The sequence below is a fragment of the Cloeon dipterum genome, chromosome X (genome assembly GCF_949628265.1).
Source record: "Cloeon dipterum chromosome X, ieCloDipt1.1, whole genome shotgun sequence".
Taxonomy (NCBI): domain Eukaryota; kingdom Metazoa; phylum Arthropoda; class Insecta; order Ephemeroptera; family Baetidae; genus Cloeon; species Cloeon dipterum.
In genome coordinates this window covers 11,662,601-11,682,093 of record NC_088790.1, presented here as the reverse complement: position 1 = coordinate 11,682,093, position 19,493 = coordinate 11,662,601, and the positions used below count along the sequence as shown (strand labels likewise).

Sequence of the window (19,493 nt, the reverse complement as noted above, 5' to 3'; positions counted from 1 at the left end):
GAGTAAATATTTTCTGAAATATATTACCTGAAGACTTTGGATATTTTCGTAAAGCTGCTCTACTGAAGCCGCCCCTAACAGGAGGCACTGGACGCTGTCGTTTTTGAGGCACCACGCGATCACTAGCTGAGTCACTGTACAGCCCAGTCTTTCGGCGAGTTGACTGACGTCACGCAATTTGTCCTGCTGCCGCCGCCCACCTTCCTCGGGCTGCAATCGGTCTTTGATCCAGGTGTAGCCCTGAAAGGTTTTTTTTGTAATAATTTAACTTTTTACTCGTTAAGATATTTGAACTGTTGTTTTTATCTTATTCATTTTATTTCTACATTTTGAAAAAAAGAGTTGTATCCACTGACCTCCTTGCCAGGTGCTTGCGTTGTCTCGTCCTCGGACCAGCTGAATGTGGAGTATTTATTCTGCAAAAGAGCGTTGTGGTGAAACTTTCCCCATTTCTCATTTGTTTACCTTAAAGGAGGCTCTGGCGAAGAGCGACATGCCGCCGTCCTCGAACTTGCCGCTGATCAGTCCAATCGAAATGGGCGACCAGGCCATCATACCGACGCCGATCTTGTTGTACAGCTCAGGCATGTACAGCTCCGTCTTGTCCCGGCAGAACATGTGGAACTCGGTCTGCTCGAGGATGGGTGTGACGCAGTTGAACTGCCGGCAGTTTGTGTACGCTTCCATCACCTCAACCGGCGTCCACCGCGCCGTGCCCCAATACATGACCCAACCCTGGCTGATCACGTGGTTCATCGCCCGTACCACCTCTGAAAAATCCAAACACACTAATTTAACATAGAAAAAAAGAAGAAGAAAAATACGAAAAATACATTCACATTCACAGACGATATAATGACCAAGTATTTTAACATTAATTTTAAAATTTGCAGAAAAAACCTGTACACCTCTGAGCAAAATAAAATCCAGCATCGTTATAGATTTATGTTATTTTATGTATATTGTATTTTAATGAGTATCTTTGATTGAAATTGTTTGAAACTGTGATATTTGTTTGAGCAACTCAGGATAATTTAACAACTCTCAGAACAACTAGCTGGCATTTTAATTTAAATAAAATTTTACTAAATCCGTTGGGGTATTTTTTATATTAACAGCATAAATAATTAAACTATATTTTTGTACAGCAGGCTCCAAATTGTGTCGCTTTGGTCAGAATTGGGCAAGTGAGGAATTGTGCATTGTGCATACTGACCCTCCATGGGGCACATGGCATCCGCTTTGTGGATTATCACAACGTCGATGTACTCTAGCTGCAGACGCCCGAGCGACGCCTTCACCGACTCGATAATGTGTTTTCTTGAAAGGCCTCTTTCGTCAGATCTTTAACAAAGCAGCGATATCGGTGCAAATATCAGTCAGTTGCCAAATTGTGTTTGACGCGCGCGCAATGACGCCTGCGAGAAGCCGTAGATAGGCAGCACGCACGACGTTCGTGCCGCGCGGGAAGAATGCTTTCTTACATAATTATACGGGTGTGTAAGGTCGTGTTTTGTAAACGGGGGACACACTCACTTGCTATTCCAATAAATTTTGGTTGTGACTATAAAGGAGCTCCGCTTCCATCCCTTTCTCTGCAGGATGCGTCCGAGTTCGATCTCCGCCCTGGTGCCTGAATACGCCTCGCTCAGGTCGAAAAGGTTTATTCCCGACTCGTAAGCTAGAGTTACCACGTCCTCGGCCTGTTCCTCGCTCAGCTGGCTACCAAATGTTACCCATGTGCCTGAAATGAAACCATTTTGTTGGCAGAAAATGAGAAACAAATAATTATTTTGTCTGTATAAATTTGATTTTGCACTGACTATTCCCAAAAGTGAACAAGAAATGGAAGGCAAAAATTACAAAAGAAAATCACACGCTCTTGTACTCTACAGCAGCTGTTTCGGCCTCGCTAGCCTAACTAGCAGTACTTTACCTCCAAAACAAGATTAATACCACAATATTAGATGGCAGAGAGTTCTTAAAGCATAATAAGAGAAACGAGTAAATAAATTGTTCCGGTGATAAAAATTTCCTTTTTCCACAAGCTAAAAATTCAATCCTTTCTTGAGCTATTTTTACTTGTAAATAATGGATCATAATATATCATAAATTTGTCCAATGTTCTACACTATATGTGTCTGATAAATATTCGAATTTTTTAAATTTGTTACAAAGTTTGTCGCTATAACGCGTTTCTTAGACTGCGATTTCAAGACTCTCACCAAGGCCAACGTTGGAGACTCTAAGGCCGCTCTTGCCGAGGTTGCGGTACCTGAGGCCCGGTGTCAGGGAAGACTGTCTGCTGACGAGGGCACCACCACTGCCGCCGCTCAGGGCGCCGAGAGGCCCGCCGGCGGGGCTCAGCGCCAGCGGCTCGAGGGCCTTGGCGTTGCCCCCGGAGGCGGCCTGCTGCAGGGTGGATGCCGAGTGCTCGGCGCCCGTCTGGAAGTCGTCCATGCAGTCGAGGCTGGCGATCGGAGCGCGACAGCTGCAACAATGATATAAAAATTCAATGAAATTTTTGCTTAAGTATTAGGTATTTTTTTCTTTTAATTTCTTGCTTCACATAGTGGATTAAAATTGAACCCTTAATGTTCAGCTATTCTTCCCACGAACAGCTGTTAGTTTTTTTTAAACTTTAGTTAGGAGCATTTTTTATTCATAATTAATTTTAGAAACTGCGATTTAGTTTTCCAATTTTCAAATGATCCCGGTGATTTCGTTAGTTTAATTGAGGAAAACTTTACATTCGGTTCTAAATTTTCTTTTTGCAGGCAAAATATTCCTCTTTTTACCCTTACTACGACTCCTGTTAAAATCAATTAGTTAATTCATTTCATCTCAAGTATAAGATGTCTAGACATATTTCAATTTTCAACATGATGTCTAGACATTTTGCTTGAGCAATTTAATGAGAGCAATCTAAACACGCGTCAGTCAAGAGCAGAAAGTTGCGCATCGGTCGTCAAGCTAGCATAATTTCCGCAAACATGTGGTGCGGAAAATTCAACTCATCAGCGTATCAAAAGACAGTCGCAACGTGTGAACTTGGAGCAAAACATGGGTACACACAGCAGCCAGAATATACATTCATCGGATCAATATTCAGCCTGGCTGGAAACACACTCACTTGAATATTTCAGTGGAGAGCCCGAAAATAGACGCGAAAGGGTGATCGTGTCACACGGCACGCTAGGGAATTTCATTATTATGAACGTGCTTTATTAACTCATCCAGGCGGAAAAGTAAGTTTTCCAAAAGTTTGGCAGACACTCGTGCGACAAATCTGAGTTTTGAAAAAACGCACATTATGCGGCTGGAAAGCGGCGTTTGTGCTTTTTAAAATTGATTTTGCTTGGTCTCGCGGTCGTGCCGCACGTGAAAAGTGGTCTCTTAGCGGCTGCACGCCAACCTGCCGTGAATAATAGTGTCTGGAAATGAGAGCTTTTGATCCAGACTGAATAAAACATACGAGACCGACTGCATTTCTACTTCTGTACACACAGCTGCTCCAATTTACAGAAACACATTAAATCAGGCTAATTCGAGTGTCATTAAAAATAAACCATTTCTCTAAATTCAAGGAAAAGTTTATTTCCAGCAGCTGAACTTTGAATGCTTAAAAATTAATATCTGTTTTAACTGGCTAAAGTAGCGTTTAACAAATCGATTCATGAACGTGACAATCTAGAGTGGGCAAATATTAACTATACTCACTCGTCGTCATACTCATCGCCAAACTGTTGGTACTCATCGAAAGTTTCAAAGGGTTGAAACATTTTGTCTCCCGACTGGTTCGGCAAAAGAAAGCAAGCGCACTCGACGCAGCGAGAGCGAATGCCGCAACGCGAAGCCGACGCAACTAGCTGCTGGAAAAAGAGCTGCACACCAACACGAGACTGAGCTGCTCGGTGCTGGAAATGATTCAAGTGCGCGGTCAGGACCGTCTAGCCCTGAGGGGCCGTCCCCGTTTTCCGGCTAACTAGAGGAAACACGCAAGGCCATTTCGATCGCCTTCTGCTTCCGAGAACAGCCGTGTAAAATTCAGTCTCAAATCTTTTTAACGAGGAAACAGCATTTTCTGTCCTAAAATAGTATTAATTGCTTTCAATCATGGTGTGTTAACCACAAATATGAAAGAAATTCAAGTGTCTATTTTGGCATTAGAATTTTAAAACCCGCCAAGAAAAATACAAATAAAAAACAATAAAAATAATATCGGAATAAAAATATTTAATTTTTACTGTATATTTTACTCTCCATTGAAATAAACATATCCCAGTTATGTAAAAGAACGTCAAAACACAAGTAAAAAATATAAATGAAACTTATAATAGGTCCCAAGTGAAAAATAATAGATACAAAGTTAGTGTTTCAAATTAAATACATCAAGCAAAAATTTGCTTCTGGTAAGTCAACCGGGCGTTTTCTATTTTTTCCCCCTAGAGAGGCTGTCTCCTTTGTGATTAAATATTTTCAAGTGTGGCGAAAATATTAAGATTGCTAAGTTTTGGCCATAAGTTGATTGATTAGTTTTTAATGTCAACAGGCTCTTTCTCTAACCGGACGTAACATTTGACTGCAGTAAAATCTCGTTTCCCTTTGAACTCTTTGAAGTACTGTCATAAACTGTGGTGGGCCCCGATTTAGACCGGCCCGATCCCCACTGTTGCCTCTGAGGCGGAGTTTCCCCAAACCCGACTGTCACGGCCGTCCGAGCGAGCAGAGATGGGCAAAATCCCCGTGGGCCGTGCCTCGGTTTGTTGAATCGCCGCATTCACGTCGGCGCCGCCTAATTGGATTCGCGTGGCCCCGCGGGCTGACTGGGCCCCTCCTGACGTCGGCCCCCTTGACATTAGCGTCGTGGCGTGCCCGTCGGCATTCAAATTGCCGCTGGTCAATATAGCGCAGCGGCGCTGGACTCGAATTTAATGCATTTGCCGCGTGTCCTCACGTGCATGTCGGTCGAACTGGACGCTCGCTTTGTGTAGTTAAATCGCTTTCAGCGCGCACACTAGTGTTTACGTTTCAGGCCTAGGTGATAAGAAGGGGACAAATTGCCAAACAATCTAATCAGCGATGGATGAATTGCTTCCTCCACTCTAAACTGCTCAGCTGAATAGAAAATTAGATTGGGAAAATTAAGGGGGTTTGTTTCTAGAATTAAATTCAATTTGAAAATCCTTTCCTTGCGCTGTTTTGTTTTTCTACCATATAAAAGTGTTGCGTTCAGGAAAAAAGGATCCTTAGAAATATAATGAAAGTTATTTCTGTTATCCAAATAGTAAGTCATTCCCAAGAAGAACCCTAAATTTTATGCAGTAGTGTTGAATCAAAGAATTAAAAAAGCTCCAAATTTCAAATTATCCGGGATAAATAAGATTTGTCAATATAAAAACCGAAAAGCGTGTTTTCTCTTGGTCAAATGCGTGAATTTTATTTTCAGACTACCCAATTTTCATTTATTTCATATCTGAGTTTCTTTTTTATAACTGAAATTCCACGCGTGCGTCAATGAGAATTTTTTAGTGGAATAGAGCTATAAAATGTAATGCTGCACACTTGACGCATAAAAGCTCATAATTAACGTCAAAATTTAGGTGACACAGCAATTCATAAAAAGGATGATTTACAGCTTTGGTTTAGGGTAGGCCTCTCCCCTAACCCTATTTTACGCGTTTTAAAAATTTGAATTTGACGTCGGCGTTTTTATTAGCTGTGCGAGGCTTTTACAGCCAGAAAAATAATATGCAAAACACAAACCGCCAAGCACACAGCGCAAAAAGCTGCCGCGTGTCACACCGATTTTTTTTTTATTATTCCCCATGAAACGCTGGAGGGTATGAAAATAAAGCACAATGAAAGTGTAGCCGGCTTGTTTCATTATTCCCTGGTGGAGATAATGAGAGCGTTGCTGCTGGCTCTTTTTCCCTCTTTCACTACCGGAAAAACACAGAAAGTGCTACTTTTTGGTGGAGCAGCTAGCTATGTGTCGGAGGAGCAGAGTGAGCCAGCTGTTCTCTTTTGAGGCGAACATTTCATTTTCGTTTTAATTACAAGTAACTCTACCAAAATTTTAGATCATGGTTTTTGCTTTGAGGAAAAGAGGAAAACTTTGTGATCCGATCTCATTTTCCTGTTACGGAAACTTCTACTTCAATATTTTTTACGCTCCTAAAAATATAGCTGATGAAGTATGAATTTAAAATATTGGCCATCGTGTTTTACCAAAGGGAAGAACATTTGAAAATTCCTCACAAGACATAATTTGTGAAAGTGACGCATAAAAATTTCTGCTGAATATTTCAGGTAAAATAAATTATTACAAACATGTGTTCTTTTGTGCTACATTATTTTTCCTTTCCATGCATCAAAGTATCTGCAGATTTGCGTGTAACAAAAAAGCACAGACGAGCCAAGTCAATAAGCCACGAAGATGGCTTGGAGCTTGGAGAAAGCGAGTGTCGCGCGATGCGGTTTTTGACTATTGGCACACACACACACACACACACGCTTTTAGGAGTTGGCTGCTACTGATGGAAAATTGTGCAGCGGGAATTCTTGCGTCTCCAGCCCGCCAACCCTCAGTACACAAGACAAATATTAGACTTTGGTTTTGTCGGCTCTTCCGCACTACCAAAGGGAGCATTGCTGTGGGATCCACGAGTTTATATGTGTGTGTGTGTGTGTGCGCGGATGGTTCAATCACATTCCAAAAGTTCAGACGTTGCGGTTATTTGCTCTGGAAAACAAACACTACATTCGAATTGGTTGACTGTTAATTTTGCTTCTGAAGTTTAAATTTCAAATATTATTGCATGGTATCCCGTGATATTTGTTGACTGATCGATGTTAGTATTTGCTTTTACTGTATTGCAAATTAATCACCAATGGAGAGAGAAGAGAAATGAATATTTTCTCCGAAATATGAATATTTATAGCTTAAACGACGCAAATGAATATGAATGATCCTATTTCATCTCCTTATTAAAAATCTTTTATGTACATTATGTATTTAACTTTTTCATTTTTGACTAAGGGTGATTTGTCAGTTGTCTTGTTTGTTTAAAGAAGTGGAACTAAACATACCAACAATATGTAATTAAGATAATTTTGCATTGTTGTCTATAGCAAGCTGCTCATTGAGGCTTCTGTTTGTGGTATGTATTTAGCGACAGTTGATCTCAACACATCAATGTAGCATCTAATCAGGACCAAGTAACGATTAAATTTCAGAATTTGCCAACTTGCTCATCAATGATTTTTTGCTTGGCTCCCTCTCGTTGCAATCTATCCACCGGCGAGCTTATTTTTTTCTGGGAAAATAAATTCTGATATTCAATTTGGAGTTATTGTTCACCACTTTTAAAACATGCAGACTTTTCTCTTAAAATTATACAACCTGCGGGGATATTTTAGCTCTTTCACAAATTTCAGTGCATATATTTAACAAAAAGGCAAAAATTATTTTTCTGAAATTTACTTTAACTTCAATGACGCTCATTATTGCCCTTTTATGAGTCCTTTTCGACTCTAACCAAATTTATTTTACTGATTTATCTGAACCAAACCCATCCGCCTTATCAAGTAAAGGGTTCCCCTGTCGTCTATCTGTCATTCCGCGATTCATGCATTTCCCCTGAGGAACGAATTGTCCACTTGCGACGCGAAATTCGAGCCATGCAGATGGCTAATGCTGCAGAGCAGGAAAAGGGTCGTCGATTTATCAGTGCGGGAGGGCGGGCGGCATGCAGCTAGCGAGAGGTCCGCCTGTGCCGCTAGCTGCCGGCCAGCCCACCGTTTCCACACTCTGGGGCACTCAGTATCTAGAGCGCGGGGCAGAATAGAGCAAGTCGAGCGTTAACAATCAATGCCTCGATGGCAGCGTGCCAATCCGCGTGTGTGCGTACGCTCGTTGCGCCCCGTCGCCAGCTCGCTGCATTATTCACCGCGAATTAAGTGGGCAAATTGGCCCAAAAAATATTCGGCCGCGTGGCCACGACTCGATACAAAGGCTGCACCTTCTTACTGCCCTCCGCACCGGAAAGATGAAAGGAAAAGCTTTTAGAACAGTGTTTGCAAACAACGAGATCTGTGTCGGGCTGCTCCGAATGTGTATTTTCATTTATTTAAATGCGCCCGCTCTCGGGAGAAAGGTTTTGCTGCGGTTCTCCAGAGACTTTTAGCAAATCGAAATGCCAAAATTTACCAAATGTATATGCGTGATTTTATCAGATCGATCTAGCTTTCTTTTTGTGTTATTTGTGAATTCCCAGAGCGCACCGCAAAAAATGAGGTAAAACAACGTTGTTTATTGTTTACAAACACCGTCAACTTTTTATTGCTGAACAACATCAAGCAAATTATAAATTTGAAACGGAATATTGTTTTAATTACCATTAATTTCAGCCGATGTAAACAAAAAATGCCTGTCTCAGGCAGCAGCCACATTAAATCATCTACTTGCATAATTTTTTCCAACGTCAAATATATTGCGCAATGCGTACAGTGACTGTTAATTACGAAAGGTGCGTATACAATCCACCATTGGCTGGCGTCAGCGAGTGTAATTCTCTGGTTAATTGGGGCGTAGCAAATTACAAATCCGCGGCTGCGGACGTAACGATTCGAGCGTTTGTAACTTGTTTTTCCAGCGGTGACCCAGGATCGCGTAATTGCATAAAGCAAGAGCGCTTCAGGTTCAACAATTATTGGGCTCGACTCTGATGGGGAAATGCATTTTACCCAAAAAATCTGAAGTGTTTATCAAAATGGCGGCCATGGACTAAAAGGACGTTCAACGAGTTTAGTCAAGTGTTAGTTAACTTTTGTGTTACACAGGCTATGCAATTTGGATTTTACTGGACATTCATAAATCTCATTTTTGCAGTTCATATAAACACAATTTGTTGAATTTTTAGTGGAGGTTGGAAATAAAGAACTTTTTTCTGATTTGGAAGGAAGGAGTAGTCCTTATGTCACACTCTTAGCTTGCAGTTATTTTTAACCCGACAATTTTTTTAGAGAATAATATTTTTTGCCTGGATTGTGGTAGATCAAAAATGTGTTTTGGGAGCGGCCGCTGCGTTAGCAGTCAAGTCCTGGACCATGCGAGCGGCAAATATGTTGAGTGATCCAAGGATTTCCTTTTATGATATAATATTATTAATACCAAAAAATCGGCAGGGGCCAACAATCTGGGGAACAAAAGTGCCGTTTCGCTGAGGCACGGTCTCTTTTTCCAAGCGCGATGGATTATTTTAAAAATCTTCTCTAAATTCAACCATATTTGATAAGAAAAAACATCAAAATTAACACAGGGTTTGTAGCTAAATGAGCACTCCTTAAATTTTTACTATTCATGCTCGGCGGTGATTGTGGCGCGTCACTCACACAGCCAGACTATCATTGTTCCCGCGGGACAGCAAGAAAAAATGAGAAGACGCGCTGAAGCGGCAGAAGCTGTAAGCGAATTACCCTCCGACGGCCCCTCCGACGGCCCCTGCGACACCCCAATTTGCTAACGAGGGGCTGTAATGCCCTAATGAGCAGCCTGGCGATGCAAATTTGGCCTGGATTAAAATTCACGGGTGCAGATTAAACGCGCCCGGCAATAATTCGGCCTCGAAATGGACTGGCCGGCCGGTTGGGAGCTAGGGGCGCACTGACGTCATCCTGCAATGCGGCGGATTTTCTCTTCTCGTTGCCAGAGATCGCAACTTTTTTGCCCGCGCTCGCAGGAATTTGGATTAAACGCAGCTACCCGTCGCAAACACGTGCTGTGGCTTGTACCTTTGATGATAGATACGGCCCACGTTTTGTAAAAGGTCACGTTGAATAATGGCTCATTTGTTAGGTGATTTAGCTGTCTCTTTTTTTCTAATTTGATTTAAATTAGTGAAGTAGTGGAACCTCAGGATTTTCAAATTTGTATACACCAATTTTTAAAGATCTTTTAATGTAATTTAAAAATTGATTTAAAGCCATAACAGAGTAAATTATAAATTTAATCACACTGATATTTTTTGTAAAAAAATGTTGCTTTATTCAGAATCCTAATTAAATCAGAATGATTTATTTGTCAATTAAACGATCGATTAATTGTTTTAAGACTAAACAAATGATTTACTAAGGAATCTGGAGCACAATCTACGATTGATTTGCCGTGTTTGAGTCTCGTTTGCATCAATCACAATTTAGGTTGCCACTCAAAAATGAAGCAAGATAAACTGAGAAAATCCTCTTTATTTCCTGAATCATCCCCTGAACATGATGGGCAAAAATAATGTAATCTATGTACCTTAGTATACTATGATGTTGAATGAAAGTTTTAAAATCTCTCTCTTCATATTCTCCGCAAACGTTGCAGAAAATTCTCCAAGTCATCAATATTATATACCATGAGATTTTGGCATTTTTTCTTCTTCTGCAGGAGATGCCAGTCCAACTGTACGTGGCATATCAGCAGAGAAAAAGCGAACGGAGAGAGGAAGAGTCGCATCAAGAGCACTTTCGCGTCTTCCTCTCTCACCAGCGCACAAGAGAGAGGCGAAAAAGATTTTCCAGAGCGGTGTGTGAGTCTAAAAAATTCAAATGAGAATTGGATATTCCTCGCAGCAGGGGCGGCGGCCAAAGCAAAATAAATACACGCATTTGTGGCAACGCGCGCAATTCTTTTTATCCTCGAGAAGCGGTGCATATGCGGGCAAAGAAGCAGAAAGCAGGCCAAATGCCGCGCGTAAAGCCGCAAGAAATCAACGGGGAAGCCTCGCAGGTGGAAAGAAAATGCCACTTGTTCCTTTCGAATTCCGCACGCCACGCGAAGCAAAACCATGAAATGCATTCAATAAAATATTATTGTGCTAAATTTTAGGAGGAATTCTTGCAAGATTTCCTGTTAAAAAATGTTAATTTTTTAATTCAAATCTTGTTCATGATTCAAGAAACTTTGTAGGAATCGACCCGTGAAAAAATTTCATTTCTTTGCCAAGAGGACGGCTTCTTTGTCTCATACTTTTTGTGTTTGAAAGCGGAATTTCGAGTGCCAAAATTTAATAACACGTTGTCAGGGCCGTCGAGAGCTGTAAATCATCGCGTTGGGAATATCCCGCGAGCCACTAAAAGCGGCGAGAAAGAAAGTTGCTTAAGAGGACCAGCGTTCAAATACACAAAATAGCCGCCGTTGATTGGAGTTGGTCCAAAAAATGTTGTTGTTTTCGTTGGGCTCCGTCGGCGCTTTCCCTACGCTTTCTCTCGCCACATAAACAGCGCACTCAGAGCTGACTTTGTCGGGATAAAAGCGCAGATTTATTGAATTTTTTCCGCCTTTGTCACTGACCGAGCGAAAATAAATTAGCCGGCGGCTCTTAATTAAGCTTTAATAATCACCTGAGATGCACAGACGCGTGTCTCGCTGACTAAATTAATTAAGGCCGGGGGATTTTTTCGTTGTGTTGTAAATTGTGAAGCCTTTACGAGCTGAAGGGCGGAGCCCTTTGAGCAGTGTGAATAATTATTTGTTGTCCTTTCATTAGTAATTCAATTTACATAATTAAATTCAGGCATGTACATTTAAAAAAGGAGATTTAATTCCTTATACATAAATAGGGGGTGACTGATTTTCAAAAATTTCCAATCAATTTTCATGAATGAAGTTTGCAAATGGCTCCAACCTGGATTATGGCTTGTGGATTAAAGTGTAGCGGTTCCCGCTTATTGGCGTTAACTTAGTTTGTAACCTTTAGATGTCACTTGTAACTGTATGATAAGCTTTTCTCATTTACCCTGTATAATACACCTTCACTGACCGCTCACCTACGCACGCATACGGTCATGTCGCATTTACCTCTCCGGCCGGGAGTATAATGTCGTGCGCATATATGACGCTTGTAATAACTTATAGACCCGAAGATAATACCGGGGTAAGCATTGTATTTAACTGTGATAATAATTATTGTTATTCTCGACTCGCATATTGATGCGTTAATTAATTGTTGACTTTCCTTTGAGATTTTATTGTGAATATTTATTTTGTAAAACTTTACAGTCTTAATTATGGATTAAATCTACGTCTACGAAGGAACCAGATGCATTTCCTTTTGGCTCGAACCGAGTACCCCACAAAAGTTAGTAATTAAAGAGAAAGGTTATTTTGAACGTTCTCGTAAGGGACAGCAGCTGATTCGGCCCCTCTGGCTTTGGTTCTACAGTATTTCACCTTCAAAACACAATCTAAACCAACAAAAGAATAAAGTGCAAAGTATAATATAAATAACCTGCCGTTGAAAAAGATAGACTATTTGTAAAAAAACTACATTGTGCAAAACTCCCATCCTTTTAATAAAAATAAAGCTATTTTAAGAAGTAAAAATCTGCTTCCCATATACCACGAAAAATCTATAAAGGGAAATTTCGTTTGCCTCATGGAACTCCCACTCCACGAAAAAGGATTTTAGAATGACTACAGGTAATTGAATTATTTTCTTTAAAAGCTATAATTAAAATTTTTTAAATATAGAGGAGTGTCACACGAACCCACGTCATGCAATCAGTAAAATTAGGTTTCCCTCCGCAGCTCTAACGCTCTTTGAAATTTTTAAATTAGTATTATTTATGTTTCCATGTATCTTTTTAATTTAACACAATATTTTTTGTGGTACACCTGCCCCTGTAAGCTATGCAGCGGACGGATTTTTGGTTCATGGCTGTCCAGCAGGTTGCATACTTTCAAAAGAATAGATAAAAACGGAGAAAAATGTTTAAGAATTTCAATTAATACACATAATAAGGGCTATAAACTTATAATTTTTGTAAATTAGGTTCAGCTTGTTTCTTCTGTCTTTTGTAGAGTAAGTTCCCGACGTGCAAGAAATTTTTAACAAGGCCGTAAAAACATTTTGCACCTCAGGTCGGCTGAAGTAGAACAAATAAAGCCGGCAGAAAAGGCCTGGTGGACGTTGCGAGTGAAATTTAATAAGCAGCGCGTAACATGGGCGCATGTACACGTTTTGGTTATTACATGGGCGAGAATGAAGGAGACGTAAAGGCAAATGAAATTACGCGCGGGCAACAAACTCACGCGCGGTAATTTCCACATGCTCTTTGGTCGGTCGGATGGGTCGTTTCGCCTCCTAGGCCGTGTTTGCTTTTTTAGAGCCCGACGTGCGGTGCGAAAAAATGCAGCATTTTTCCTCTTTTCGACACTGCACGGAGACGGAATAAATACTGCGCGAGAACGTGAAATGTTTGTTTTGCACGGAGGAAATCTTGGACTCGCGCAAGAAGAGTCTACTCTCCATCCATATTCATGCAGCAGCCTCCGCAGTGCGCACGAATGAGAACGAGAGTGGAGCAGGAAGCAGCCGTAGAAAGGCGAGTCCGCGAAAATAAACCGTGCAGTTTCGACCGATAACTGGCCGGCTGCCCATTAATAAGCAAGCCGCCGGCTCCGTGCGGTTAATTTATGGTGTAACTAAGGAGCAAATCCCCTCGTCGCCGCGTGCCCGTGCTTTATTGGGCTGAAAATCGGCTGCTTTTTGCGCCACATCGGCCCCCAGCGCGCTCTAGGCCAAACTACATTTTAACAAACGACTAGTGCTGGGAATTTTAGCCTTTTTCTAGCCATTTATTTGAAACGGACGCATTTCATGCTTCTTTTAAAAATACACCACCGCGTTTTTAACCGTAAAAAATCTAAAATAATCTGTATATAACCATCGAAGAAACTTTTAATTTTGACAGCTCTCTCTTAGGTGCCCTGTAAAATGAATTAATAACAACAAATCTGCCTTGCTTTTGGAGCTCAAGGAGTTTTAGCAGATTTTCGACTAACAAGCAGATCTTTTTTGTTTTCCTTTGATTTTTTTTATTTTAGTGATAAAAATAATTCTCATTTTTAATAATCCCCTCGTTATTAATGTTGACCTCGGATACATTCACAAAAATGCATCTAAATCAAAGCCATTCAAAGCATAATATCCAGACAAATATATATGTGTGTCCTTGATGTCATTATACGTGTTTGTATCGTGTGTATTCTTCTGTGCAAAAACATTAAGTCGCATTTCAATTTGCATGCATTCACTCGAGAATTATGTGCAGGATGAGATATTGTTCACGACGCAGCAAACATTCCATTAAGCGCTCTCTGGCGCACGCACTCAACGGATTGCGAAAAACGGCGCACTTTGTTCGCTCGACTGTTCCTTCGACTTGAGTGGACGCAAAAAGCCACTGTAAGTGATTGTTTGCAGTGAGTGATGAATTGCATAGGAGGCCATTTGACATGATTAGGACAGGCCGGACATAATTCATCATATACCATATCGAAGTCCATATTTCGCTGATTACTCTTTGACTCCTCGAAGCAAGCCACCTAGCTTATTTAAAAGAAAAAGAAAAATATTAAATGCTTATTCAAAGGGAAACAATAATGTAGATCATATTATTCGAATCTATTTTGAAAAGATAGGAAAATTTATGAAAAAATATGTGTTTAAAGAATTGGAGAAATTCCCAGGTTGGAAATTTTCCATTTGATTCCTACACGAGAACGGGTAAAATTGGAATAATAATATCAATTTAAAATTAAAAATTAAAAATCATCCGGAATAGAGAGGCCAGACAAACATTTTAACTCAAATCGTCAGCAAATAAATATTCAAAGGAACTGGTGGATTGAACCAATAAATTCAATCATCCACTAAAATAATTTTGGTGGATACATCTCTCGACAAAAAAGCTACTGGAAAATTAACGATCTTTAAATTTAATATATTCCAATACTTTTAATTGCCTTAGCATTGGATTTAATGAATAAATTTGATTTTTTTTTTCTTCAAAATAAGGTTAATCGTTTTAAGATAAAAATTTATTGCTAAGTTTTTTATATAACTGATAAATTCTTCATATTCTCTGAGATGCATCATTATATTCATATTTAAGATGCATTAATAAAGTGAACAAACATTCATATTTTCTGTTTAAAGACAGCAATTTACATTCCAAATCTAATATAAATTCAAACTAAAACAAGAGAGGTTTACGAAAATTTTCAAATCAGAAAATTTTAAATTGCACTAATAATTGCATATTTACCGATGAATATTTTTTGTTAAAAAAATAAATAGGCCTTGATCCAGATACAATATACTAATTTCTAGTTTAAGTCTCGATTGAAGTAAGTTTTTATGATCCTATAAAATCAGTGAATTTTATATGAGGGACACAAACTTTGAAGAAAAATTGATGAAGTTCGTTTTCCCCATGGAAGAATAGAGCAACACGTGAAAAAATGCGAGATTTAGCTTCTATATCTGCGGTTAGATCCTCTTTCTTGATTCGGAGATTTTTATTTCAGTCCTATGAGAAAGATCACCTGAGATGTTTCATTACCAAAATATACCATTTTCATTTCTCCCAGTGTTATGGAGCAAAATATTGTTTAAAAGTTCAATCATGATTTGAACAATTGCGCTACTTGAATGATGATTATATCGTCTGGCATTGTGTGTGCACACACTGGTAGAAAATATTGTGCTCTGACCGCGCCGCTAATCGAATAAGACCTAATTGAAGCCACAAGAAAGTGAACATAAGAAAATTATTCACCCCATTTTTCGCCGCCTGTTTGCTATAGCTTTACTGTTTCTTTCGTCGACTCGGATTTTGCAGCGGCGAATGAAAAATGAAACAAAATGGTCCTACGCGGCTGACGCACACACGCCGCACACATTTCTTTATTTCTTTTTTCAATCACCTGACTTTTTTCACGCAGACCAAAATAGCGAGTGAAAATGACATGGCGCGCTCCACCGTGTCATCTCGCCTTAAATCAGTCTGTGTATTTGGACAAAAGCCCTTTTCATTGCTGTAGGCGCACAAAACCGGCGATAAATCGTGAGCTCCAAGGGGATTTTTGCCGAGGCTCAAAAGGGGACAAAATTTGAGCCCAGAGACCAATACTTTCTGTCAATATTCGCAAACAATAAATTTAGGAACTTTTAGCGTTTGAAAACCATATTTTAATTTTTAAAGAAGTTAATTCAATTATTTTGATGGCTTCAAAATCCATACTTTAATTTTGTAAATTTCTTAGGAGCAGCTGCAGATTGTTTAAAATTATAAATTCGATTTAAATCAAAACTGCATTTTTGCATTTCAGAGGCAAAAAAATATTTTTTTGTGCAAATTTGTTCTAGTTATCTCAACAGAGATCGATTCCAATTTAGATACAGTGAACCTGGTTAAATAACTACTTATATCCTCTTACACTCAGCAATCGAATCAGTTGCATGATTTTAAGAGCATATTTCAAACACGAACCCCTTTATTGTAATCAACAATTTTTATCTGAAAATGGGTATCTTCATTGAAATGTCAACACTCGAGGTTGGTAATTCCTTCATCCTCGTTGCTCGAAGAATAGAGAAGGAAGTTTTGTAACCAACGAGGATGAAGTCCGTTTCTATCATAATACGGGACAAAATGGGAATGTTAAAAATAACTTGAACTATTACTGCTGCATTTCAAAGAAATTTTTAATTTAAAATTAAAACTGTTGGCGAATCACAATTATATTTCTATTTCCGAAAAGGAGGGCTGGAACTTGAAAAACTTTATTTGCAGAATAAGGAGAGCTCTAAAATCATAGAAATTCTGTAGGCGAGGTATAAAATTAAAAAATAGTTCTTCGGCCCTAAGATTTAAAATTTTTGTCCAATTGAAATAAACTTAAGAGATAAATAATTTATTAATTTTTGCAATTATTTGAAGTTTGCATGGATACAATGAAAATTAAAATAGGAAATATATAAAATGTGCTTTTTACTATTCTGTGTAGATTTTGTTTAGCAGATAAAGCACCAAAACGAGACTGTGCTGAACACTTTTTTTATCATTCATTCACTTTGCCTTCCAATAAAATTTTTAAAACAATTTTTATGTAAATATGTGACCTTTGATAGATTTTTGGCCCAGCTTTACGCAAATTTAGTCACATAATAATATTAATTTACTGTTTGTAGTTTGTATGACCTATTTGAAGTCATTTAAACATTTTATTAAGAAAAATAATATCCTTGTACTGCTTTGATATCTACATCGTCGAATTAATTTAGCTCCAGTATCAATCTATAAAAAAATAGGACTGAAGTCACGTTTTACTGCCTGTCAATGAGATGGAACAGAAGTCAACTGCACCCAAGAGGAATAATGATTTCCGATTTAGTCGTTGAAAATTGGCGTACCTTCAGTCCGAGAAAGGCTGGCCCTGCGGCAGCGCCATGTCCGACGCGAGCGTCACAAAGTCGCAAATAATGGCAAAGGGCCAGCTCACACGCGCGCAGCGCTGCACGAATATCGCACACGGGAGATGAGGAGCCGGCGAGAGGAGCGACCGCACTGACTGGCTGAGAGTGAGCTCCGCCGTCGGCAGGCAGCAGCCACAGTGCGAAAAACGAGCGGAGGACGGCGCCTGCTCGCCCCCCGTGCAGAAAAACGACGCACCCGCCGCCGCCGCCGCTACCGAAGATCTGCTGCCGCTCCCCTCGGGCTGTTGAGAGGACCGCTCTCGCCAAACAACCCTCGTGAAACCAACCAAAACGCAGGGATGCGGGACGGCCTTGACCTTAGAGCACAGAAAAGAATTTGCGTTGCCGCTGCCAGAGTTCCAAAAACAGTTTTTTTAATCCACAATGCTTTTTAGTTTGAATAATTTTTTTCTATTTCAATATTTTCACTTTGTTAAAAAATGATAATATGCTTAAAGTTCTCAAGCTCACACAAAGGGAGGTGTTTAAAGTTTAAAACAAACTGGAATTATTGCCAGTGGCATTAATTCAGCAATTTAAGTTTAATTTGCAACATCAAGTATTCGTTTCTTTCAAACATTTTTTTCGAAAAAATACGCACTAAAAACGGGAAAATATATATTATAAGAAATGTAACCCTAAACTTATATATCTTATGAACTACTGCTCTCTGCTTCAAAAATTCGCTCCCTTGACATATGAAATGTTATAAATATTTCTTTCAAGATTTCATTTTATTACTCAGGTGGATAGACAAAAAAATGCACAACCAAGATATTAGGATATTAGGTCTGATTGTTGTATTTTCAAAATTACATTTTTTTAGTTTCCAAAAACGTTTTAAAATAGAGAGCAAATTTTCTAGGCATTTCAAACCTCTACATTGTTTTACATCTTTTAAAAAAATTAAAGGCTTAATTTGTTAGCTATTTGCGTTTAAAGCAAACATTTCTGCCAATATATCCACAAAATTCGAAGTTAGAAAAATTTAAATATTCGGCATATTTTGATTACAGTAGAAAACTTTAGCAGTGGTTTAATTTTGAAAAAATATATTTTTTTGCTGTACCGCTGGAGGGCTGTCAAAAACCGACGAAGAAACGTCTTTTACAATTATTTCATACGAGCTTTGTTAGAAGTACTAGTTGTTCTTCATTTCAACAGATACTCAGCAAAAAGAAAAAAATTGTCAATGAAACAACTGTCAGTCTTTGAACCACGTGGTGTTGGAAGCCTTAAAAGTGTGTTTGCAGTGAATTTAAGACGGGCGGCTCTTATTCTTAGCTCGTGACAACCTTTATTAAAGAAAAATCACGCATCTTGGCGAGCGAGCGTTCCCCTTTTGGCAGACTCGCAAGGAGTGCCTTTTGTTTCAACCCCGTCGAGATTTGGCCTCGATTCAAGGGTCAAGACTCGGCTCGCCGCCCTGACGATTGGAACACACACACACACACACACACACACACACACACACACACACACACACACACACACACACACACACACACACACACACACACACACACACACACACACACACACACACACACACACACACACACACACACACACACACACACACACACACACACACACACACACACACACACACACACACACACACACACACACACACACACACACACACACACACACACACACACACACACACACACACACACACACACACACACACACACACACACACACACACACACACACACACACACACACACACACACACACACACACACACACACACACACACACACACACACACACACACACACACACACACACACACACACACACACACACACACACACACACACACACACACACACACACACACACACACACACACACACACACACACACACACACACACACACACACACACACACACACACACACACACACACACACACACACACACACACACACACACACACACACACACACACACACACACACACACACACACACACACACACACACACACACACACACACACACACACACACACACACACACACACACACACACACACACACACACACACACACACACACACACACACACACACACACACACACACACACACACACACACACACACACACACACACACACACACACACACACACACACACACACACACACACACACACACACACACACA

The 19,493-nt window shown here is 39.8% G+C and overlaps 1 protein-coding gene across 1 annotated transcript in view; it reads right to left on the bottom strand.

Moving 5' to 3' along the window:
• Hk (Hyperkinetic) overlaps nucleotides 1-19,493 on the bottom strand; it is a 40,419-nt gene that overhangs the window by 4,499 nt on the left and 16,427 nt on the right. Inside the window, exons 3-8 of the mRNA XM_065492460.1 lie at nucleotides 2,226-2,491; nucleotides 1,537-1,744; nucleotides 1,217-1,344; nucleotides 466-770; nucleotides 357-416; nucleotides 28-240 (exon numbers count right to left, since the gene is read on the bottom strand). Coding sequence (XP_065348532.1) covers nucleotides 28-240; nucleotides 357-416; nucleotides 466-770; nucleotides 1,217-1,344; nucleotides 1,537-1,744; nucleotides 2,226-2,491 — 1,180 coding nt within the window. The remainder of the gene's footprint in view (nucleotides 1-27; nucleotides 241-356; nucleotides 417-465; nucleotides 771-1,216; nucleotides 1,345-1,536; nucleotides 1,745-2,225; nucleotides 2,492-19,493) is intronic.